Source organism: Schistocerca nitens, chromosome 2 (genome assembly GCF_023898315.1).
Source record: "Schistocerca nitens isolate TAMUIC-IGC-003100 chromosome 2, iqSchNite1.1, whole genome shotgun sequence".
NCBI classification, from domain to species: Eukaryota; Metazoa; Arthropoda; class Insecta; order Orthoptera; family Acrididae; genus Schistocerca; species Schistocerca nitens.
Window position 1 is genome coordinate 411,866,128 of NC_064615.1, and position 26,018 is coordinate 411,892,145.

Genomic DNA, 26,018 nt, shown 5'->3' on the forward strand with positions numbered 1-26,018 from the left:
TGCTGCCGATCTACCGTACATGTTGATGCAGCCGACGTCACTACCGCTTCCGAGTACACCGAAACCGGCCCCAGTCGCGACGCCGCCTTCTCTGGGACCCACCTTGCTGGAGCACACCCCCAGGTCCACAACACCTACAGATGCTGCTCCGGAGTTTTCACCCATCATCTCGTCCAGGAGGCATGTTCCACACACGAGCTTCCGTCCTGGACATTTTCGACCATACTCTCAAGTCTCTCTGCGGGATCTTCTCAGGGCCTCACAAGAGGCCATGGATGTCTCTGCACTGTCCATGTCTCCAAGGAAGTGAGTGTTTTTTTTTTTTTTTTCAAGGGGGGAAAAGTGTTGTGACAGTGCCACGACATTTAACAGTGCCGCCACAACAGTACGCGCAAACGGCGATAGAGGCGCTCCGCAACTCGGCTGAGCACGAGAGCGCCACCTAGCTACGAACGGCACCGGCTGCATGTCACGGCACGGCAGTCGAATAAGAGATACTGAGTTGTTATCATGTAACCAGCTATTGTTTCTAAGTGAGTGTGAGAGGACTGAAATAGAGTGTGTGTGTGTGTGTGAGAGAGAGAGAGAGAGAGAGAGAGAGAGAGAGAGAGAGAGATCAGTGCCCTTACACACATTAAAAGAAACGAATGTAGATAAAATTACGAGAATGTTATCATACATGCTAAGAGAGAAGAGAAAGAGTAAAAGGTACTATACAGGAGATTAAAACACAAGTAAAACAGAGGAGCTAAAATAAAGGCACAGGGAAATGTCAAATGTCATTTACAAAAAACATGGGTGAGACAGTCACTCTGTTAACACATTAAATCCATCTCCCTAAAATCTCAGGAAAAATGTTGAACAATTGACAAAACTTTAAAACTCTGACCACACTCATCTAAATGTTGTCTTAAATAGAGGGCAGACCCATTGGCAAACCTGCCGTGACCCACTGATAACAAAGTAAACACAGACCAGTAACATGTGGCACACCATTATCTGTAGGCTTTGTAGCCATGCTTTGGTGCCCTTAAGCCACAATTTTAATAAAAAATAAACTTTAATTAGTTTAGCCATAGTATTAAGTATTAGTTGGTTGGTTGTGGTCTTCAGTCCTGAGACTGGTTTGATGCAGCTCTCCATGCTACTCTATCCTGTACAAGCTTCTTCATGTCCCAGTACCTACTGCAACCTACATCCTTCTGAATCTGCTAAGTGTATTGATCTCTTGGTCTCCCTCTACGATTTTTACCCTCCACGCTGCCCTCCAATGCTAAATTTGTGATCCCTTGATGCCTCAAAACATGTCCTACCAACCGATCCCTTCTTCTAGTCAAGTCGTGCCACAAACTTCTCTTCTCCCCAATCCTATTCAATACCTCCTCATTAGTTACGTGATCTACCCACCTTATCTTCAGCATTCTTCTGTAGCACCACATTTCGAAAGCTTCTATTCTCTTCTTGTCCAAACTATTTATCGTCCATGTTTCACTTCCATACATGGCTACACTCCATACAAATACTTTCAGAAACGACTTCCTGACACTTAAATCTATACTTGATGTTAACAAATTTCTCTTCTTCAGAAACGCTTTCCTTGCCATTGCCAGTCTACATTTTATATCCTCTCTACTTCGACCATCATCAGTTATTTTACTCCCTAAATAGCAAAACTCCTTTACTACTTTAAGTGTCTCATTTCCTAATCTAATCCCCTCAGCATCACCCGATTTAATTTGACTACATTCCATTATCCTTGTTTTGCTTTTGTCGATGTTCATCTTATATCCTCCTTTCAAGACACTGTCCATTCCGTTCAACTGCTCTTCCAAGTCCTTTGCTGTCTCTGACAGAATTACAATGTCATCGGCGAACCTCAAAGTTTTTACTTCTTCTCCATGAATTTTAATACCTACTCCGAATTTTTCTTTTGTTTCCTTTACTGCTTGCTCAATATACAGATTGAACAACATCGGGGAGAGGCTACAACCCTGTCTCACTCCTTTCCCAACCACTGCTTCCCTTTCATGCCCCTCGACTCTTAAGTATTTATTACTCTCTTAGAATTATATTGTATTCCTTTTTTATAAGTATTAGTTATAAAAAAGGAATACAATATAATTCTAATAGAGTAAAGCAGTATGAAATTCTCTAGATTAGAATTCATTTGGTTGTATAAAGTAATAGAGACAATAGTGTCTTACTCTCACTATGTTTAGATCTGTTCTGTAAGAATCTTTTCCATTACCACTAATCACTTTGACATGATGTGTAATTGTAAACTGGAAGTTGAAACAATATATCAGTATTATTAAAATAATGTTTTACCCAATTTATTCCAAAAAATGGATTCGCCGTGTGGCCAGCATTGATTCCAAAGATGAATCTTTCCCATGTGTGACAACTCAGTTAAAGAAATAGAAAGCCTTATTTTTGGAGATAGTTAGAGAGACTGAAATTATTAACAGACAAAGAATATAGATTATGAACAGCATTGCAATGATAATACTTGATATTCATTTTCTGAAATTTTAACATAGTGAACATGACACTAAGTGATAGACCATTGTTCAATAATCGGCGAATATTAACTATTAGCCTAGCATCTCTGGTTGCTGTAGAAAGCAAGCATTGAAATCATTTTTGCTATGAAAAAGTATTTTTAAAATATAACCAAAATATATTCCAGTTTGCTACACCCAAAACTACAAAACCAGATAAGGAAAGACATTTTTTATTTGTGATTGATTTCTATCAGAGAAGTAAATCAACAATGTTTAGTACATGAAAAAGTAAACTGTATTTAACCTGAATCCTGGATAACTTTGTCTTCTTCCATGTCCCTGAGATACACTGATGAATGGTTCAAATGGCTCTGAGCACTATGGGACTTAACTTCTGACGTCATCAGTCCCCTAACTAACCTAAGGACATCACACACATCCATGCCCGAGGCAGGATTCGAACCTGCGACCATAGCGGTCGCGCGGTTCCAGACTGTAGCGCCTAGAACAGCTAGACCACCCCATCCAGCACACTGATGTATGCTTCGTCACAAAATCTACTGCTAGAACTTAACAAGAAAGAAGCCATGCAAGCACATCAAACTTTTAAAATCAACATAAACAAAAAATTAGCCAAAAGAACACCAGATTAAATAGTCACAAGCACCACACATTGGAGGGTCCTCTCGCTGGACCAAGAAGTTGTGTGTCATAGGGATGTGGATTATGTGAAGACAAGTAAGAAGGACTTCATCCCCTTGATGTGGCTGGAAGGAGGTACACCATGGCTGCACTGTAGGCTTTACTACACGAGCTTATTATCTGTCATCTCACTAATGAATCACTCTGGATCTCAACAGCGAGGCTATAGTATGCTGAGATATGGCACACTGAAATAACTTCAGATCAAGACATGCATGCAACCTTGGCTGCTTGCTCCTCCCTTTTGTTCCCCAGAATAACCTTGTGCCCTGGTACCCAGCAGAAAGACACCGCCTTCCCCAGATGTTGTTGTTGCAGGAGGGCATCCTGGATATTCTGGACTACCTTATCTGCTGGGTACAAATGTTGTAGAGAGTGAAGGGCACTCAGAGAATCAGAACATGAGGGCACAATTTGAAAAAATGAAGAGTGGAAGATGATGTGCTAGGTGGATAAGACAGATCTTGTACTTGGGTCTCCCAAAGTGGTATAACCCATGTAGCAAGAGTTTGGGAGAATGTGTGGCAAAAGGCTGGACTAGCATATTTTGTAACTTTGGTGCTCAGCAAATTCCCCCCCACCCCTCCCCCATACTCACCATCGTGAAAGGTGAGGAAGTTTATGGGAAGAATGTTCATCATTTAATGACACGATGAAAGGTAGTCAAAGAATTGACAAAGGATGTGGTTAAGTTGTTACAGCTTGAGGTGACATTGGGGAATGAAGAAGTGCAAAGGTTCAGCCATTTCATTGGGCTGGTTGGATAATTAAGGTCACATGGTAATATGACACAGGAGATGCGTTTGCAGCTTTACATTATGAAGATAGTGCCTGAATGTCAAGCCTTAGTAAGATCTTCAGTATAGTGAGCAAGGGATTGTTCGTCACTGTACATATGACATCCATGGGAGGATAGATTGTATGGAAGAGACTTCTTAGCTTGGAAAGGATGACAGCTATAAAAGTGAGGTACTGTTGATGGTTGGTGGAGCTGATACAGCCAGAGGTTTTTATGGAGCCATCAGAGATGTGAAGCTCAACATCCTGGAAGGTGGCACACTGAGCTGAGAGGCCGATGGTGATGTGGCTGGGAGAGAAAGTGTTGAGGCCATGGAGATTTGAGGACAGAGTGTTTTCCGCATGGTTATAGACCATAAAGACAAATATGAATGAACCTGAAACACACACATGGTTACAAAGGTTATCTCTAGATGGCCCATAAACTAAATGGCAAACAAGGGTGTCATGTGTGTGCACATGATTGTACAACAGTTTTCTTGTACACCTTCCCTGGATAACGAAGTACTTATCGGTAAGAATATTATTAGTCAGTTATGTAAGTAATGACATGGTGGGATTGGGGTCATCATAACACTGAGAAAAATGGTGCTCATTGATGGGAAGGCCAGGAACATAGAGGATGATACTGTGTAGGGAGGCTGTCTCAACAATAACAAGTGTAGATTAAGATGATAATTGGATGGGAATGGTTGAATGGTGATGAATGAATTGGATCACATTCTTGAATAATAGGTAGGTAGGTTTAGGATTGTGGTTGGAAGTGTTGTTCAAGATGAGCCAAGATTCTTTACATTGAAGCACAGTAACGAGGTACTATGATGTGGTTTACGGATCTTAGGTAGCATGTAGAAGATGGGTGAGAAGATAGGAATGGAAGAGACTTATTTGAGTCTAGAGGTTTCAGGTTAAGTGCATTTCTCGGACAGGATCACTATGCTCCAAGGCTTGCAGGTGGAAGAGTTTCACAGTTAGCATATATCTGCCACTGAACAGGAGAGGTTAAATAAAATACTTTTCCTGTTTACTTCTCCTGGTGAGTGGCACACATGATCCGGTCAATTTTCTTCTTTGCTGCCAAGGTACTTGGATACAAGGGCATTTTAATAAAAGTTAATTGGCAGTACAGTTTCAAACAACTTCAAGTTCCTAACAGCTTCTTCCCTTTGTTACTGTAAATATAGAATCACTGCCAATCCCTGAATGTTCAGCTTCATGTTGGGATTTACAGAACACTATTCTGAATTGATGTATCAACAAATGAATATGTTAAGTAATGTGTACTTCCAAAATTTCCACATCCCAGTCCAAGTGTCTTTTGTGAAGAAATTATTTAGCCACTTAATAACTCTCTTTACTTCACCAAAAGAAATGTCAGAACAAAAGCAGAAATGTAACAGCCACTGTACCAGAATAATTTGTGTTGATATATGTAAAAATCCATAACCAAAGGAGCTTTCAAAAAGGTACTCACTCTTTTTTATTGAAGTACATTTCAGCTTCCTTTACAAGTACTTGGTCCAAATGTGCTGGGTTGTCTCTACAATATTGCTTTGCCAATTCAAACTCCCCTTTCTTCGCAAATATCTTTAAAAAAAGAACAAAAAGTTTATTTCTTTCTGTGAGGAAACAAGTAAAATTTAATTTACAAAAAGGACATTGGAACACTGTAGAACAATTTGGTATGGGAGAGAAGAGATCCATTTCTGAGATTTATATTTTGAATCTAGTTATTAAATATGCATTACAATGCTAGTGAAAGGAAGATAAAAACAAAAGCACACAGAAAAGAATAACTCTTTTTAAACCATACTGCATTTTCTATTACATGCTCTGTATGTTGGAAACTTACTTCCAAGTATTTAAACAATTTTATCCAAAATGTTATATAAAATGTATGAGTTCACACAGTCCCTAATAATTCAAAATCTTTAATTATCTAGTAGAATGAAAAGCATTAACTGCTTTGATTCACATGTTCAATTTCATTATATTTTTTTCGAATTGTGCAAAAATTTATGTACAGATTATTCTCTTTCCTTTATAGGACAAATCAGATGGAAATTTGGTTCAGCATGGTGTATCCCACTTCTGAGTTTACAACACTTAATTTTCACAAATTATAAGTCTCAAATACAGTGTACCACATTCAACAGATTCTCCTGTCTGCAGTGATGGAAAATAGTTAAGGCAGAATCCAGAATTCGATAAATGTTAAAATCATTAAACAAGTAACACAAGTTCATTTACAAAAGAGGAAGGTTACATCTACATGCATATACATACTCTGCAAGGCATTATACGGCGCATGGCAGAGGGTACCATGCACCACTGCCAGTCATTCCTTTTTCCCGTTCCACTTGCAATTGGACCAAGGAAAACAGAAGTGTGTATATATTTCCATATGAGCCCTGATTTCTCTTATCTTGTCTTCAAGATCCTTCACAAGCTTTGTGTTGGTGGTAGTAGGATTGTTCTGCAACCTGTTTAAAATGCCAGTTCTCTAAACTTTCTCAATAGTGTTTCGCTGAAAGAACATAACCTTCCCTCTAGAGATTCCCATATGAGTTCGTGGAGCATTTCTGTAACACTCATGTATTGCTCAAACGTACCAGTAACAAATCTAGCAGCACGTCTCAGAATAGCTTTGATGTTTTTCTTTAATCCAACCTAATGGTTATTCCCCATATTCAACCAGAACTCACGAATGGGCCCCACAAGTGTTCTAAAGTGTGCTACTCATGGTCTCCTTTAAAGATGAGCTACACTTTCACAGAATTCACCCAATATACTGCATTTGACTGTTCACTTTTCCCATAAATGACCATATGAGCTCATTCCATTTATTGTCACTCTGCAACATTACACTCAGATAATAATTTAATCAACTGATCATTTGTGTAGCTCAGTTATCATTTTTTTCTGAACAGCCAACTACACAGTTCATTAAGGTATCAGCCTCCCCTGGTGACACATCAGGAGGGTAACAGTTGCCTATCAAGGGAAATTTTAGTTTTATAGTTTACTCCTTCAGTTAGTTTTTCTAGGATGGATAGCAGGTGTGCTTGTTGTATGCAGACGCAGGAGGATCTGGCCACAGTTCACGAACAGATGAATGTGGTTTTGGCTACAGCCACCTGTCTTCAGGCCACTCTCTCAAGGTGTAGTGGTGGCAGATAATGTGACATGTTGCATGGGACACCTCTGGTGTCACCTGTTTCACACATGGGCTCTGCTGCTGAGGCACTTCCTACTGTACCCAACATGGTGGATCCCCCTTCACAGCAGGGTGAGTGAAGGTGTGAGTGGTGCTCATATCACTTGAGACGAAGGGTCAATGGGAGGCTAGCCATTTGGCCTTGTCAATTTGCCCTGTGAGTAAATAGGTGGCTACTCCTTCAGTAAGGTCCAAGCAGACACATGGGCAGAAGCTTGCTAGATATTAGGAGCTCCAACATTAGGCATGGTATGGACACATTAGGAGGATAGCGTTCACAGCTGGAAAGAAAGCCAATGTGTGCTTCATATGTCTGCTGGCGAGCTTCATCTCGGATGTGGAGGCAGCCTTACCTGCAGCAATTGTAGGTGCAGGGTGGAGTTGTCTGCAAGATATGGCTCATGTCAGCACCAATGGCATCTGTTGCATGGCTTCTGAGGCTATCCTCAGTTCATGTAGGTGGCTGGTGGAGGTGGTGAAAGCTGCTGGCCTCATGCATGGGGTGCAATTGGCAGCATTGTTCCCAGAGTTTATCAGGATCATTTGTTTTGGAGCCGAGTGGAGGGTCTCGACCAAGGGCTTTGTCAACACCCTGATGATCTTTGCTGCAGATTTATAAATGTGCATTACCAGATGCGGAATTGTAGGACTCCTCATGATAGGTCCAGAATGCACTACATGAAGGAAGCAGCTACTCTGACAGCAGAGTACTTGTGGAGGGCACATGGGGTTCTCGTAGGTTAGGCTGTAGTTTGAGGCACTCTAATGAACATTCACCAGTCAATATGCAGATAGGGGCATCAGGCAGCATTGAGAGTAAATACACTTTGACTGTCAAGATTATATCAGTAAACTGGTGAAATATTCATAACAAAGTTTCTGGAATTACTGCTCTCCAGGAAAGTTCTCACACTAAAATTACTCTTGAGACCGACAGCTGGCTAAAACCCAAAGTAGAAAGCTCTGACATATATTTAGTGAGTCATGGAACATTTATCGGAAGGACAGATTAGATGCCATAAGAAGGGAAGCATTCATTGCAGTTGACAAAACTACTGTCTCTGTTGAGTTTGAAACTGAGTGTCAGAGTGAAGTTATCTGGTCGCATATAACAGTGAAAGCAAGTTAATTGTTGGATGTTTTTACCGGCCACCCAATTCCGCTGTGGCAGGTATAGCTAGAGTCATCCCAAGAAAGTCTACAGTCAGTAGAAAGTAAAACCCTAATCATGCAATACTAGTTGGAAGTTGCTTTAACATACCGATTATAGTCTGGGACATTTATGGATTCATTGCAGAGAGTGCAGACAGACAGTCTTGTGAAATACTTTAGAAAGCGTTTTCCAAAAATTGTTCTGAGCAGATAGTTTATCAGCTCACACACAGAGGAAATATCTTAGACGTTGCAGCTACAAACAGGCCAACCTTATCGATTGTTTCAGTATAGAGATGGGGATTATGGATCATGATGTAATCATAGTGACTACGTTTTTGAAAGTTAATAAATTGGTCAAGAAGGGCACGACAGCATTTCTGCTACAAAGAGCAGATAAGCAGCTGTTAGCATCTCACTTAGACAACGAACTGCAATAATTTAGTTCCAGTATGATGAACATAGTAGTAGTATGGGCAAAGTTTAAGCAGATTGTATATCATGTTCTGAACAAGTATGTGCTTAGTAAGTGTATTAAGGACAGAAAAGACCCACCATATTTTAACAATGAAATTCAGAAAATGCTGAGCAAGCAAAGACTGTTGCGCTCTTGGTTCAAAGGAGTACACACAAATAACAAAAGCGAAGACTAGCAGAGAGTTATTCATCTGTGGAAAGGTCTATGTGCACAGCTTACAACTACCACCAGTGTACCTTAGCAAAAGATCAGGCCACGAAACCAAGAAAATTCTGGTCCTATGTAAAATCACTATGCAGGTCTACAGCTTCCATCCTTGTTGACTAGTCTGGAGTGGCAGTTGTAGACAGCAGAACAAAAGCCAAAGTTTTAAAGTTCATATTTAAGAAATCATTCACGCGGGAGAATCATCATTTGACTGTCACACAGAGTCCCATATGGACAATATAGTAACAAGCATCCCTGGCATACATAAACAACTGAAAGAGTTGTAAACAAATAAGTCACTGGATCCAGACAGGAACCCAAATCAATTTTACAGCACTGGCCCCTTACTTAACTTGAATTTATAGTGAACCTCCTAGCCAGCACAAAGCCCTGAGCAACTAGGAAAAAAGTACAGGTGACTCTTGTATATAAGGGGGGTAAAAGAACAGATCCACTAATTACAGAACAATATCCTCCACATCAGTTTTCTGCAGGGTTCTCAAACATATTCTGAATTTGAATATAATAAATTTCCCAGGGACTGAAAAGCTTATGTCCACGAATCAGCAAAGTTTTAGAAAGCATCATTTGTGTGATCCTCAGCTTGCTCTTAGTTCTTAGAGAACTCGCATTTGAAGATGACTGAAAAACAATCCTATTGACACCAACACAAATTTCGCTTAAGTACCATGAAGATAAAACATGAGAAATTAGGGTTCATATGGTGGCATAGTGACAGTCGTCCTTCCCTCACTCTATCTGCCAATGGAACAGGAAAGGAAACAACTAGTAGTGGTACAGGCTACTCTCCATCACATGCTGTATGGTGGCTTGCAGTGTCATCAGCAAAGAGGCATAGATTGCTGTTCACCCTGTCTGTCAGATCAGTTACTTATATACAGAGTGAGAGTGGTCCTACCAGACTTCCCCAGGGCACTCCTGATGATACCTTTGAAAACCCGCTGCCCAGGACACATACTGGGTTCTACTAAAAAAATGTTTGAGCCACTCACATATCTGAGTACATATTCCATATGCTTCATTAACAGTCGGCAGTGTCAAATGCTTTCTGGAATTTTAGGTATATGGAATCTGCCTGTTTTCAAACAACTTATGGGAACTGAGGCAGGTAATATTTAGAGCAATTGTTGATATTTCAGTGGGAGTACACCCCGCCATTTTCAAGGCACAAACTGCAATGGATAGGCGATGTACAAGCAAATTTAAAGCCTCGGTTCTTGAAGTAATTCAGGAAAGATAAAACACACACACACAAATGAACACTAGTGTCACCAAAGATGACCAAAGTCACAGAGTCACAGGTATCGAAGTGAAAGACTACGAACTTGCAGGTGAAGTAACACTGACTCTGTCCCTCTGTTTTTTGACAAGGGAGAGAGCAGAGTTTAAACAAAAACCTCCATCCCTGTTTACAAGGTTGCTCACTAATTTAATCTCAACAGCTTCCTTAATAACATTTACCCAATAGCTGGATGTGCGTGCCAATATCTCAGTATTGTTATATAAAACTGGGTGACCAATATCCAAAAAATGTTCGACAGTAACAGAACTACTTGGCTGCTGCAATTGTGGGTGCCATTTATGATCAGTACATAGGTCCTCCATGGTCCTGATAGTCTGACCAATGTATGCCATGTCACAGCTACAGGGAATGTGATAAATGCTCGCCTTATGCAAACCAAGATCATCCTTAACAGAGACCAAAAGCACTCTAATTTTAGATGGAGGTCAGAAAACACATTTCACATTGTATTTCCGTAAAACGCAACCGATCTTGTTGGAAGTGCTTCCTCCATAAGGCAAAAAGGCAGTAGACTTAGATGTCAACTCAGTATTATCATCAGTCACCCAATGCACAATTGGTCAAATGCACAACGCACATTCAAGCTGTCTTTCATTATAACAATTCTGACGAAATGTAACTTCAAGATGGGCCAGCTCAGTTGGCAAAGTCTCAGTGTCGGAAATGACATGTGCCCTGTGTACCAAGGTACGAAGTACCCCTTCACGCTGAACGAGATGGTGACAATTATCAGCCTGTAAACACAAGTGAGTACATTTCCTGTAAACTGCATGTCCCAATGATCCATCAACCTTCCTCCAAACCAAAACGTCAAGAAATGGAAGGCAACCATCATCTTACACATCTAATGTAAAATGAACGTTCTCATGGATTGAGTTCAGATGTTCTAAAAAGGCATTCAAATTCTCCCTACCATGAGACCAAACAACAAAAATATCATCAACATATCTGAAGAAAGAGGCAGGTTTCAAAGGTGCTGACTCCAATGCATGTTCCTTGAAGTCTTCCATAAACAAATTTTCAGTCACAGGAGACAACGGGCTACCCATCGCAATTCCATCTGTCTGCTCATAATATTGATCACTGAAAAAAAAGTAACTGGTTGCCAACACATGTCAAAAGAGAACAGTTAATTCAACATCAAATCTAACCTCAATGAACCATAATGAATCAGACAGAGGAACACGAGTGAAGAGAAAGACCACATCAAAACTTAATAAAATATCAGTCATTCAACCACATTCTCTCCAAATGACATAAGAAATCAGCTGAGTTCCTGATATGATGTTCACACTTACCAAGTTGTGGGCTTAACAGAGAAGCAAGGTGCTTGGCTACAGGATATGTTGGAGAGCCGATATTGCTAACTATAGGGCACAAAGGAGCCCCTCCCTTGTGCACCTTCGGAAGGCCATATAACTTAGGGGGAACAGCACTGTAGGTGTTAAGACTCTTGATAGCATCCTACGACAAACCACTTTTCTTCAGGAGGCTGTTGGTCTTTCTCTCAACACTTTTTGTGGGTCAGCACCGATCCTATGATATGCTCAATCAGATTATAAACATTGCATCTTTTGTACATAATCCTGTTTGTTTAAAACAATGGTGGTATTGCCCTAGTCTGCAAGCAAAATAATGATGTCAGGATCAACTTTGAGAGAGTGTAAAGCAGCCCCCTCCGCTGCTGTTATATTACTCTTGGGTGGACGAGCCCTAGCCAACACATGACATGCATCCCTCATAACCTCCTCTGCAGCATCAGGAGGTTTGAAACTGTCTGTTCAACTGAACTAATAAAATCAACTACCAGCAAACTCTTCAGTGTGCAGGGAAAATTTAAACCCTTCCCTAGCACAGATAAGATTGCGTCATCAATAGATTTCCCTGTGAGATTTATCACAGAACATCGAGATATAAAATCAGACTCCAAGCGATGGAAACATTCAAACTTTGCCAAATGCCGAGCAGTAACAGAATTATATTCCCAATCAGCTTGAGTCAATGAGGTACCATCCAACTAATCCCAAGTGAAATCAGACAAGTTTGAAGCAACCATTAAATGGAAATGAAACAATTCTTTGGAAACAGAATCCAAATGTCAACAAGTAAAACGGATCCCTTCACGTATAAGGGCGAAGCCAACACATTGCTTGATGCAACTGGTGGCAGGAGAATTAATATGGTGCACAACCTTGGCAAATGTTGGAACATGGTTTTCATCACGACACCCCCAATAAAAATGACAAAGCACACTGCAGTCTAACTCGACAGCTACGAAGTTTATCCAACTTCATACACACCAAAACATTTCCTCCCTGTAGAGGTAAACAATGTGAGACCTGAGTTTCTCACTGTAAATAGTACCTGGCTGAATTCCCATAAGTTGTTTGAAAATTGTATATGCCAGGAGAAACTTATGTCTCAAATCTGCCTGTTTCCCTTCATCCATGGTTTGCAGGATATCAGCAATTTTATTATACTCAAACTTAGAACATGCTCAAGAATTTTGCAGCAAACAGACATTAAGAACACTTGTTTGAAATTGGCAGTCCATTCTTTTATCCATTCTTTTACCCTTCTCATATTAAGGACTCACCTGCTGTTTGGGACTTTCCACTAGGTGAGGCATTAGTAATAAATGCAAACTAAATAAAGGGCCAATGCCGAATGGTACTCTTTGTAAAACTGAACTGGGATTCCATCTGGACCAGGCAACTTATTTGGTTTCAATTCTTTGAGCTGCTTTTCGGTGCCAGTGATGCCTATTTGTATGGCCTCCAAACAGGAATTTGTTCGGTGGTCAAACAATGGTATGTTTGTATGACTCTCCTGGACAAATGATTTTTCAAGTGCAAAATTTAAAACTTTCCTTTTGCTGTCTTCTACTGCCACACCACACTGGTTCATGAGCAACTGAATAGAAACCACTGACCAGTACAGTAACCTGACCACTGCGCCATCTCATTTGGTCCTGTGTGCTGTAATTCAAAGACTGTGTGTGAATGAAAAACAGAAAGAATTAATGTATGACTGTGCCATTTGATCACAAAGTTTCACATGATATTTCACTATCTGTGGAGCCTACTAGGGTCTATCATTTATGAACATCTGTATCATATTTAATTAAATTGTACATTAATGTTTTCTTCAAGCTATGAGTATCCATTAATAAAAAAAACTTCTTGTGATAAAAAGTGCAGTCTAAGGCTGGTCTCACAATTTAACAGTGAGAGAGGACATACATCAATTAGCTTACCCTTGACATCAGCAATGACATGTACTGAAAACCTGCTCAAGGTTTTTGGTTCATAAGTCGAAGTACTGCTTGTTATTTTTCACTTCTCAAGCAAAAAAAAAAGAAGATTTTCAGAAATACAACTTTGGATTCAATAACATTTTATAGCAACTGAATATGCAGTAGAACTTGAAAAAAGAAGACTGCAACACGGAGTTGGGTCTCTTGCTTGTCAAGAACAAAAACCTTACCCACTAGGGCAGGCTGTTCCAGTTCACACTCTCACCTGAGAGCAGCAGGGCACACACAAGCACAGAAAGGGCAAAAAGCTGAGGTAAGAGCCATCTTACAGCAGGGCTGTAGAGTTGGTGACCATAGTCCACTGGCTGAGCTCAAGTGGCTAGGGAGGGCCAAGCACAACAAGCACGCACGGAACACATGCGATTCAGCAGTCTGGCGGGTTGCCTACATCACCTTTGTATGCCTGCAGGCATATAAACCAGTCTCACTGGTGGTCTGAGCATCACTTGGTCCACAGGCCAACCACTCAAAAACAAAGACTTATTTTCATTTTTAGTGTGACCAATGTTCCCTAATTAGCAAAAAATAAATTCAACTTACTCCTCCATGGGATGGAAACCATCTTCTATCAGGAGCTGTACTATCTAGAAATAACAAGTTCCAAATGTCAAGGATATTGAAATCATATTTGGCAACAAAGTACAATTTCCATTTGCTGAACACACAGCAAGTATTAAACAATATAACTAGAACTACACAGATACAAAGAACATACCCCTATATCACCGTGCTCTGCACTGCAGTGACTTATATTTATGCCTCCACAACAAAACTATATTGCTGACTGGATATTTCTCACCTTCAAGAACAACTGCAACTCTGAATAGTTCTAAGAATTATATGAGTTCTCTTGTGACACTGCTGTAGCTATGAAGATTTCAGTGACACCATTGTCCGTATGTATTTCTATGAGTAAATTCTAGTGCCTAAAGTCCATTTCTTGCTTCAAATTTGTCCGTAATGAATACTTGTCATGAGTTTTCTTCATGAAATGGATAGTGTCTTTGGTAGCATAAATTGTGGAATAAACCACAGCAGTATAATAGTTCAGATAATTATCATCAAAAATATCTCTGAAGATTGTGTTCTTTGGCTGTAGCTTTCCTACTTACTTTTAATTTCTATATTTGTAGACCATTTTATAATTTACAACATACCTATGTATTCTAACTCATTTTTTTATTTTTTAATTTTCTTCCTGTCATCTAGAGGCTGTTACATTTAAAGAGAATCATGTGTTGTCACAGTATATCGGACTAGGTTTTGACAGTTGTCTTTGCACATTATGGATGTATGTGCTGTAACTATATATTCAATGTACAGACTATCTACATATTGAAGTTCTGGCTGATTCCTGGTTGGGCACAGTTCGTGTCTTGCATCAGAAATTTCTGTAGCCTCAATTTACAGTTATTCAGTTGCATCTGTGGCTGGATAATACTCAGGACATTAGTGCTGACTATGTCCAGTGGCATTTATTTTTCCATTCCATTACTCTAGGCTATTTTTGTGTGCTCCAGATATAGGGGAAAACTGTGTCGGCGCAGCCTGTCCACTAAAAAATCTTTGGTCTACTTCACTAGTCAACTACAGACCTGATGTTTTTATTACCTATTGTATTTTATAGCTGTACTGTTAATAATGTAAATTAGTTGGCACTGTATTTCAATAAATTCTCCTTCATCATTACAATTTATGAGTTGATCTGTAGCTCACATGAAGTAAATGGTAGGTGTAACAAATACACTGATTATGTCCAATGACAATTGTTTTTACATTTTGTTGCATATAGCTGAGCCAGCCTATGCGCTTTCCAGTGGTGGGTGGATTGTGAAGACACAGTTTCTCCATTTAAAAAATCTTTGTTCTTTTTGATTGGTGAGCTGCATACCTGTTTGTTATTTGATGATTCAAATGCATTGTACAATTGTATTGTGTATGTCTTGTAACATGGAACTATATTTTTTAATAAAACCTCCTTTGTTACAATTTGTTTTAATTGTAGCTAATAAGTAAATGCTGTGTGACAACAGCCCTGAGTGACTTTTTGTTGGTTTCTTTGCATATGGTTGAGAGCCAATTTGTCAGATCATTTTTGGCAGACGGATTGTGTGGGCACGATGTGTGAGCTTGGAGGAAGTGTTTTTATGGTCCGTTTCATTAGCAAACTGCAGATTTTGTTTTAATGGTTTACTGCATTGTATAACAATATTACATTTTGTATCAAACCTAGATTTATTTTTAATACATCTCTTTTATCATTACATTTTATTACATGATATATAAGCGTAGTCATTTGCATTTTTATTTAAGAGAGTTTGTACAATTAACTAAAAAACAATGTTTCTTTTAAGATATGTCCACTAATGTGCAGCAGCAACATCTAGGATGCCAGAGTGCAGATATGTTGCTCATTGCTACACAGCAGTATAAATTGTGTCTTCTAAAGTGTCCAAATGTCTGGTATAATGATGTCCACGGTACTCAGAATTTTTTTTGATTTTGTAACAAAGGATGTATGGCTGATTATTATGAATGTACCATCTATATATACAATGACACAAATTATGCAGTATACTGGAGTTACTCAGGTATGGAAATGCTGTCATGTTTGTTAATGGTGACTTACAATTCTGTATTTTATGTAATTTGTAGAAATTGTATCTCAAGTTACCTATGTATGTTTACTATTTTTAGATCTGAAGGAGGTCATTGTTTACTAAAATTAATTACCTGGTTAACATATTTTTGTGATCTATAACTGGATTTATAACAAAATAAATATTTCCTGTATCACTGTGAAACCTTATTATGAATATGTCACAACTTGTGAATATAAATATGTCCTTAATTCTCCAACCATGCCCATAAAACAGCTGGAAACGAGCATTCTTCTCATTAACCAATATCACTCCAGTCTGGAACAACTTACGTACATCCCCCACCAGGGCTTCGATTACTTTTCACTGTGACATGAAATGAGGTACAGCTTTCATTAAATCCTTCCTCCTCTCCCTTCATGGTATTATGTTACCCAATCAATCTAAAACATATCATAGTCCACCCTTATGTCATGCCTACGCCAAATCCCCTGCCCTTGTGTCATACATCTGTGAAATACTCAGGTGCAAGAGCTGCCCCATACCTTCACCCAGCACATCCTATTCCATAGCAAAGGCCCATGCTAACACTGATGAGCCAGGTACACTTGGGAAAGCAGTGATACACCATCCATCAATTTCTGCAAAACCTTCTATGTGCTCATGAGCACCAACTGGCTGTCCACTTCACCAAATGGCCAGCTCAAACTATGGGCCAAAGAAAAGTTGATGCCAAGAGGCAGAGCATTCTAATGAGCACTAAATGCTTGACCGCAATGGCTGCTTCACAGCCTGTGCCATGTAATCCACCCCCATCCTCGCACAATATTAGCTCCTCTGAAATGTATACATGAGAAAGTACATTTGAGCCAGCACAGGACACCTCGCCTGTTGGGAATGCGGCCAATCTTCCTTAGGGATCCCAACAGGTGCAGAGGGTAGGATTGCCCCTCACTGGGGGGGTTCCAATGTTGGGTGGGTGATGGAGTTCTTCTGGAAAATAGCAGGCAGGTCAGGAAAGAAGGCCAGTGTCCACTCTGTTTGCCTGCTGGGGGGTCTTGTCCAAGATGTGGAGGCAGCTCTGATGGCAGTGACTGAGCACACTGGGTGCACTGGGCTACAAATCATGGCTCATGAAGGCAGGAATGATCCCTGCTGCCTGGATTCAGAGGCCATCCTTGGTTCCTAACGCAGCTGGCTGATGTGCTAAAGACAGCTAGCCCCACCTGCAGAATGCTAGCAGAACTATCATTTTGCATCATTGTTCCCACAACTAATCATGGTCCTCTAGTTTGGAGCAGAGTGGAAGGTCTAAATCACAGGCTCAGATGATTCTGTGATGGTATTGAATGCAGATTTCTCAACCTCTGCTACTGGGTAGGGATTCCCCTTAATAGGTCAGACATACATGAAGGAAGCAGCTACTAGGGTAGTGGGCTGTGTGTTGTGTGCACACGTGGTTTTTTTAAGATAGACAAATTCCTACACTGCACCGATAAGGTATATTCTGATTCCAGACAGAGCAACATTCATCATAATTGTTCAGAGAAAGAAAATGTTAACGCAGCATTAGTTGATTGCACGAGAGTCTATGGAAAAGTTCCAGAATAGTCTCATTTATAACTAGTAACAATGCCCACATAGCATTAAGGACAGAAAGATGGCTGAAACTAGATCCCATTAGCAATGAAATTATAAATACCAACTGGAATGTATATCGCAAAGATAGGTTTAACACTGATACTGCAAGTATGTTTATAGCCTTAAAAAAGTACGGTAATAGTGCAGACTCTGAATGATAAATAATTCTGGCAAAGATAAGTGTTACAGGTGGATCACATTTGGTCACTGGATGCTTTTATAGACCCCCTGCCTCAAGAGCAACAGTGGCGGAAGTTTCAATGAGAAACTTGGAGAACATTCTGCATAAATTTCCTGGTCGAGTTGTAGTATTAGTTGGAGACTTCAATTTACCAGCCATAGTCTGGGAGACACAACTGGTTAGGGCGGGCAATACGGACTATGAATCATAAGAAACTGTTTTAAATTACCTTTATCAGTTACCGTATTTACTCGAATCTAAGCCACACTTTTTTTCTGGTTTTTGTAATCCAAAAAACCGCCTGCGGCTTAGAATCGAGTGCAACGCAAGCGGAAGTTCTGAAAGATGGTGGGTGCCACCACAACTTACTTCTGCCATTGAATATATGTAGCGCTACACAGGAATGCTTTGTAGGCACAAAGATAAATACTAGCACCACATCCTCTGCGTCAGTAAATAAAAAAAAAAGGTGGAAGACGAGCTTTTTTTCTCCATCCCGAGTTTCGACCCCTGCATTTTCATACATTATCCAACGAAGTAAATACAAATTCTGTATTGTTGATCTTCGAATGTAGCAGCATTTCAATGTACTATGAAAATCCGACTGGCAAGACTTGTTTGGGATGTTTGTCAATATGGCAAACTCTACGTTCTGCATTTCTTCCTATCTGTGAGAAGAGATGGTTGTTAATAGGAACTTTTATAAATTGTGAATCACATGCAGTATTCTCGTCACCATAAGAATAATACGAATATAAACCTTTTGCCATGTATTGTTCCATGTTTGCTGCTATCTCATTTAAATCCTATCTGCCTAATAAACTACGAAACTAGAGTGAGACAACAGCAAACGCGGAAGAATATACATGCCATGTCATGTTTATATTCGTATTGTTCTTATGCTTAGTAGTGATACAGTCAGAAATGAAGCACGGCAATTGACTAGATTTTTAAATCTAAGATGACTCTAATTTCTGTGTAGAATGTAATGTACTAAAGAGGCGCCTGCAAATATTTTCAAACGGAGAAAAAATTTCGCTAAACTCTCGTTCAGAACATCTATCATACGCAGTCTATTATTTGGTTCTTGTTGATCATTATCAAAGAAAGCAGCAGTGTAAGTAACAACAAATAGCAGTTTCTTGCCATTGTTTCACTAATGAAACGATTCCTCTCTCTCTCTCTCTCTCTCTCTCTCTCTCTCTCTCTCTCTCTCTTTTTTTTTTTTTTTTTTTTAAAAAAAAGCGGCGGTCGCGCACACAAAGGCAAACCATGCCGCGTGTGGCAACAGGCCGTAAACACGCACTATCAGAATGCAACAAACAATGCATGACACAGTACAGTAATGCATTTTCAGCTTAGAGTGACGTAAACACCCATAACAAAGAAAACTGCGCTTATCAGATCAAAGAAAAATAAGCAATCAATTCAAACCAAACTAAGCATGTGGAAAAGGAAGGGTACCCGTATAAATACGGACGGAGCGCCTGACGCATATCAATGGCTACCTGGTAAAGCTTAACTGCTAAGCTTATGACTCGAACCAAAGTACTGTAGCTGTATCGTCATTAATTCGACCGAAATTGTGTCTCACATTACAATGGACCAACTTTGTTTCGATTTGGAGATGCGGACTATAACTTTTCTCTCCCCTTGAATTTCGAGCTACATACAAGTTCAGATTTATTAGTGGTGTCAGTATGGAGACAGTGATACGTGATCACGTTGTCATCATAGCGAAGATGGTTACTAATGTTCATAAATCAAGCAAGAAGGCTAGGAGATGAGCAAATAAGAAATTGCTACCATCCCACTTAGACAATGAATGGACATCATTTAGTTCCAGTATGATGTACATAGAAGAATTATGGGCAAAGTTTAAACAGATTGTAAATCATGCCCTGGAGAAGTATGTGCCAAGTAAGTGGATTAATCATGGAAAAGACCCACTGTGGTTTAATAATAAACAACTGAAGAGATGAAAACAAATATGTCACCAGGTCTGAATGGAGTCCCAATTCGGTTTTACAAAGAGTGCTCTACGGCCTTAGCCCCTTACATAGCTTGCATGTATCATGAATCCCTCACACAGGTCAACGTCCCAAGTAACTAGAAAAAAAATGTAAGTGACGCCAGTGTACATGGATGGTAAAAAATAGACCCGTAAAATTACAGAACAATATCCCTCAATTCAATCTGCTGCATTATTCTTGAACATATTCTCTGTTTGAATATAATAAATTTCCTTGAGAAAAAAAAAGCTTCTGCCCACAAATCAGTACATATTTAGAAAGCAACACTCATGTGAAATTCAGTTTGCCATTTTGACATGATAACCTGCAAACTATGGATAAAGGGCAGCGGGCAGATTCCATATTTCTGGATTTCCAAAAAGCATTTAACACGGTGCCCCATTGCACACTGTTAAAGACAGAATGAGCATACTGGATAGGTTGCCAGATATGTGAGTGATTCAAAGAGTTCTTAAGTAATAGAATCTAGTTTGTTGTCCTTGGTGGCAAGTGCAACATACGTAAATAACCTGACAAGTGAGGTGACCAGCAATCTGCAGCTGTTTGCTGATGGGAAGATGTCATCATTGAATGACTGTAAGAGGGTACAATATGACTTAGACAAAATTTCTGGTTGGTGTGATGAATGGCAGCTAGCTTTAAATGTTGAAAAATATAAGTTAATGCAGATGAGTATAGTGGAACAGGAAAGTAAATGACTAGTAGGGATACAAGGTGCCATCTGCCACACACCTTACAGTGTCTTGTGGAATATGTGTGTAGATATAGATGTAAATTCAGATGCAGATGTAAAAGGTAACCTCTTAGATCTGTTGGTGACAAACAGACTTGAACTTTTCTGTGCAGTAAGCATAGAACAGGGAATCAGTCATCATAAGGCCATTAGTGTATCACAGGATATGGCTATAAATCAGGATAAAAATAAGGGTAGGAATATCTTTCGGTTTCACAAGAGCAACAAGAAACAGATTTTAGCTTACCTGAGTGGCCAGCACATAAATTTCATATCCAGCACTAACAACGCTGAATATCAGTGGTGTTGAGTGGTACTTAAGTAAATAAATTAGTGAAATTAAAGTGAAGTAGAAATTAGAATATAAATGAAAAACTTGGTTTAATTTAGAGAGTTGCATACTGGCAAACAGCGGACAGAACAGCAGAGCAGAAGAGACAATGACCGTGAAGTCAGCAAGTTCCACATAAGCGGACGCTGTCGATTCAGCCATCAGGGCATCGCCCGACCGGTTCACGTGTTTCTCAGTTGTCACATGTGATCAAAGGCCCTCGCCTACATTCCAAGAGCCAATGACCGACGTTAAGAAGATTCTTCGAGAAGCTTTTCAACGTGACAGACGAGGCAATGACCATGAAGTCGTTCATCTCCAGTAAACTGAAGTGAATAAATACGCGAGATGCAGTGGGCCCGACAGACGAAGAAAAGAGAAGAGAGTAGCAGTAGTTTTCAGTCAGTTTCGGTGCTGAAGACTGTCATGCTAGAAGAGACTACATCATACACAGACGCACCAAGTCCGCCGCTGTAATGGAATAGCAAACTGCAGCCTCGGCGACAGAAGTTAAAAGGTATTTGAAGTCTGATTTTTACGTACCCGGGTGACTCGTGAGGACGGGAAGGAGATGACCTCACATCAGCAGTCACCTGTGAGCTGGGATGAAGATCTGACAGCCGAAGACTGGCAAGCGGGAGTCCATTGTTCGAGTCCGGGACACTGGCCTTCCCCCGCCGCGCCGCTCCGCTGGCCGACGCATAACACACGCGGCCGCTTAGAGAAGAGAAACACTTGGACGCCACATCCAAGGTATCACCATCCGATGCATGACTTCGCTCGCAATAATTAAATGGGCCACCTCGCGCTGCGCGTCTCCAGTCAACTGGGTGAGACGGCGACACGAGATACACACTGCCACGCGTAATCAGACACCACCGCTGCCGCAGCAGAAGGCTTCACAAACAACACAGCTGCCGTTCTCCGAGCCAGAATATCGAGTAAGGAAACAGTTGTACAAAACTTGCAATAAAAGTTATCTTATGTAAAAATGCTGTTTCATTCCACCTCATACCCGAGCCAAGGATGAACCCAACCTGCCCACATGTTGTTAAGAGAGAAAAATTAATTTCTTTAGTATTTTCACCCTGACGTAATGCTTTAGAATCAAATGCTCTTTGCAGTAATGCTCATCCTGACAATTGACTCACATCAAAAGAGAAAACCCAGTCACAGTTAGTGACAGAAGTGTTACATTTAGTATCAGTACTGTTAAATTTGGTGTCAGAGAAAAAACCCTTAGCTCAATATGAGGTGTGAATGACAGTCACTAAAGGTCCACAGTTAGTATTGTTTAATGTGTGAATGGATAGAGATTTGCATAGCATCATCATCATCATTTAAGACTGATTATGCCTTTCAGCGTTCAGTCTGGAGCATATCCCCCTTATAAAATTCCTCCATGATCCCCTATTCAGTGCTAACATTGGTGCCTCTTCTGATGTTAAGCCTGTTGTTGTTGTTGTTGTTGTTGTGGTCTTCAGTCCTGAGACTGGTTTGATGCAGCTCTCCATGCTACTCTATCCTGTGCAAGCTTCTTCATCTCCCAGTACCTACTGCAACCTACATCCTTCTGAATCTGCTTAGTGTATTCATCTCTTGGTCTCCCTCTACGATTTTTACCCTCCACACTGCCCTCCAATGCTAAATTTGTGATCCCTTGATGCCTCAAAACATGTCCTACCAACCGATCCCTTCTTCTAGTCAAGATTTCTTCTTGGATGCTGCAATTATCTGTTTGGCTTTGTTTCTTTCTTCAACATAACTTTCTCTGTCTACCTGAGTTCTATTATGTAGCCATTTTTGATAGCAGTCGTAATATTTTCTTTATTTAGAAGTGTATTTTCTCTCATGATTTTAAGAGTTTGTCGAAAATATTTAAACATCTTTTTCATTCAGTGTAGTAAGATTGTGTAACTAACAGTTTGTAAAATGATGACACGAAATCGTACAAAGTCAGAGCCAGCACCACAAGCGGTTTCTACTGAGGAAGCTATTCAGAGCTTAGTTAATCAGATAGCACAGCTTAAAAGTGATAATAATGCATTATTTAAACAGTTGAGTGAGGTTAGCCAAACCAGTTCAATCCCTCCCACCCTCCCACCCAGCAGCAGCCTTGGTAACTCCTTTTTCGGGTAAACCTGGCGAAGACATAACAGCCTTTTTTGATGATTTAGTAGCAGCTGCAAAGTTAGGATCATGGTCAGATGAACAACTCTTACAAATGACAAAGTTAAGATTGCTAGGAGAGGCTAAAGCACACGTATTATACCATGAAGAATTACGGAATGCTCCAACATTTGAGGAATTGAAGAAAGGATTACTTAAACGTTTTCAAAAACAGAACAGCTGTAGATTTTATAGGGAAAAATTAAACACTATCACTCAGACGCAAAACGAGTCGTTAGAAAGCTTTGTAGATAGGATTAGGAAAGTTAATATTAACACCTATCAGTTGACAACTAGTGATGAAGCAAATAAAGTTATTTTACAAGAGGCAGAAGATAGAGCTCTGGATACATTTTTACGTGGGTTACCTCCTGAAACGTCCCATCGTGTCGGGGCAGAGTTTCCTAAAAATTTTGCAGAAGCTGTATCTGTGACTACGGCTTTCGAAGAAATAGACATTGCCACCAGATACAAGGAGAAGCGAAATGTATTTTCAGCAGGAGTACGATGTTTTAGGTGCGATCGACAGGGACATATAGCAAAAAACTGCAGACAACCTAAATGCACTAATTGTCAAAGAATAGGTCACACATTCAAGGAATACAGGTCTAAGAAAGTTTTTGGAAGTAGAAATCAGTTAAACTCAAACGGGAATGTCGGAGCCGCCACCAGGCGTTCCCAATAAAATTTCATGCCATTAAGGCGAATGTGAAGGCGGAATGCTGGTTATCTGCTACCATACAAGATAAAGAGGCAAGGATACTGGTGGATACAGGCGCAAACATATCAATAGTAAGTAATGAATACACTGGAGAAAAGAAATATGACCCTCCAAGGTACAGACTGAGTGGAGTAGGAGGAGGTAGAGTGAAGTCATTAGGATGTACATCATTAATTTTCTATATTCATGGTGTACAATTTCAAGAAGATGTAGAAGTGGTAACAAAGGTAACTGATGGGTACGACGCAATCCTAGGGTTGGATTTCCTGAATAAACATCATGCTAAAATCGACCTCAGACAGCAAACTGTAGAACTTAGCGGAATAGTGTTTCAGCTAGGTGACACCGCTGCAAAGGGCCCGCTGCCGCAAGATTTCCCCAACCGGAAGGCGAAATCAACTACACTGCGTGCAACGTCCTTGAAGGTTGATTCGCGAGATAAGATACCATTTGGCTCAGGAAAACTTTTCTGGATTACCGTTGACCCCGAGGTACCTACAGATACAGTGTGTCTAATAGAGCCATTAGAGGAAAATGAGAAATTAGATGTATCACATTGTTTTGTATGTAGAAGTGTTGTACGGGTTCAAAACGTTGAGGGAGAAAGAAAAGTACCAGTACATATTGACAATTTCGGAGTGGAGGACAAAGAGTTGCATAAGGGGATATTAGTAGCTACAGTCAGTACTTTTGAAGAAGAAGATTTCATTTGGTCAGATATTACTGATGGTCAGAAACCAGATGCCTATAAAACCACATTACGCAAGAAGATTGAGTATTTGAAAGGAAATGATAGAAGCAGTTTTAGTTGAGTTCCAAGATTTATTTAAGGCAGAAGGTCCACTGCCAGCAACAGATATCACACAGCATAGGATCCCAACAGGAAATAGCCCCCCAGTTTGTAGGAAGCCTTATAGAGTTCTGCATCACTTACAGCCAGTACTGGATGAATTTTTAGAACAGCATCTAAAAGATGGAATTATAGAATATTCTGATTCGCCTTACAATTCAAATATCGTAATTATTCCAAAGAAGTCTCCCGACGGTACGAAACGATATAGATTTTGTTGTGACTACAGACACCTTAACAAACAAACTATCTCAGATGTTTATCTCTTCCAAACATTACAGATATCATTGACAGTTTGGGTAACAGTAAATACTTTTCAACAATCGATTTACGTAGCGGATATCATCAATTGGAAGTTGCACCTGAAGATAGGCATAAAACAGCATTTTCTACCCCTAGAGGCCACTGGCAATTTAAAAGAATGCCTTTCGGTTTGAAAAATGCACCAGCAACTTTTCAAAGACTACTCGATGGAGTATTGCGGGGACTTAAAACTCAGCAATGTTGTGTATATCTAGACGATATTATTGTTTTCTCCAAAGACATTAATGAACATGCTGTGTTTCTGCGTAATGTTTTTCAGAGACTTAGAAAAACTAAATTAACATTAAATACGGACAAATGTAGTTTTGCATTGACAGAGGTTACATACCTAGGGTATGTCATTAGTGAAAAAGGAATTAAAACAGATCCTCAATTAATTTCAGCAGTTAAGGACTTCCCAACACCACAATGCGTTAAGGAAGTACGAAGTTTCATTGGTCTCGCATCGTATAACCAAAAATATGTTCAAAGTTTTGCTGAAATTGCCCGACCCTTAACCCAATTATTGAAAAAGGGTGCAAAATTTCATTGGTCTGAAGATTGTGAATCAGAATTTCAAACCCTTAAAGATAAGTTAACACACAGTCCAGTATTAGCCTACCCAGATTATAATAAAGAATTTATTTTATCCTGTGACGCAAGTGGTCATTCAGTAGGAGTTGTTTTGAGTCAGAATATTAAAGGCGCGGAACACCCCATAGCCAACGCTTCGAGACAACTAACAACGGCAGAAAGAA

At 40.0% G+C, this 26,018-nt stretch overlaps 1 protein-coding gene across 2 annotated transcripts in view; it reads right to left on the reverse strand.

The window, feature by feature from the left end:
* The window catches only part of LOC126236271 (vacuolar protein sorting-associated protein 18 homolog), a 349,435-nt gene that overhangs the window by 248,871 nt on the left and 74,546 nt on the right, over positions 1-26,018 (reverse strand). For both annotated transcript variants that reach the window (XM_049945428.1, XM_049945429.1), the window contains one exon: positions 5,479-5,591. In XM_049945428.1, coding sequence (XP_049801385.1) covers positions 5,479-5,591 — 113 coding nt within the window. The remainder of the gene's footprint in view (positions 1-5,478; positions 5,592-26,018) is intronic.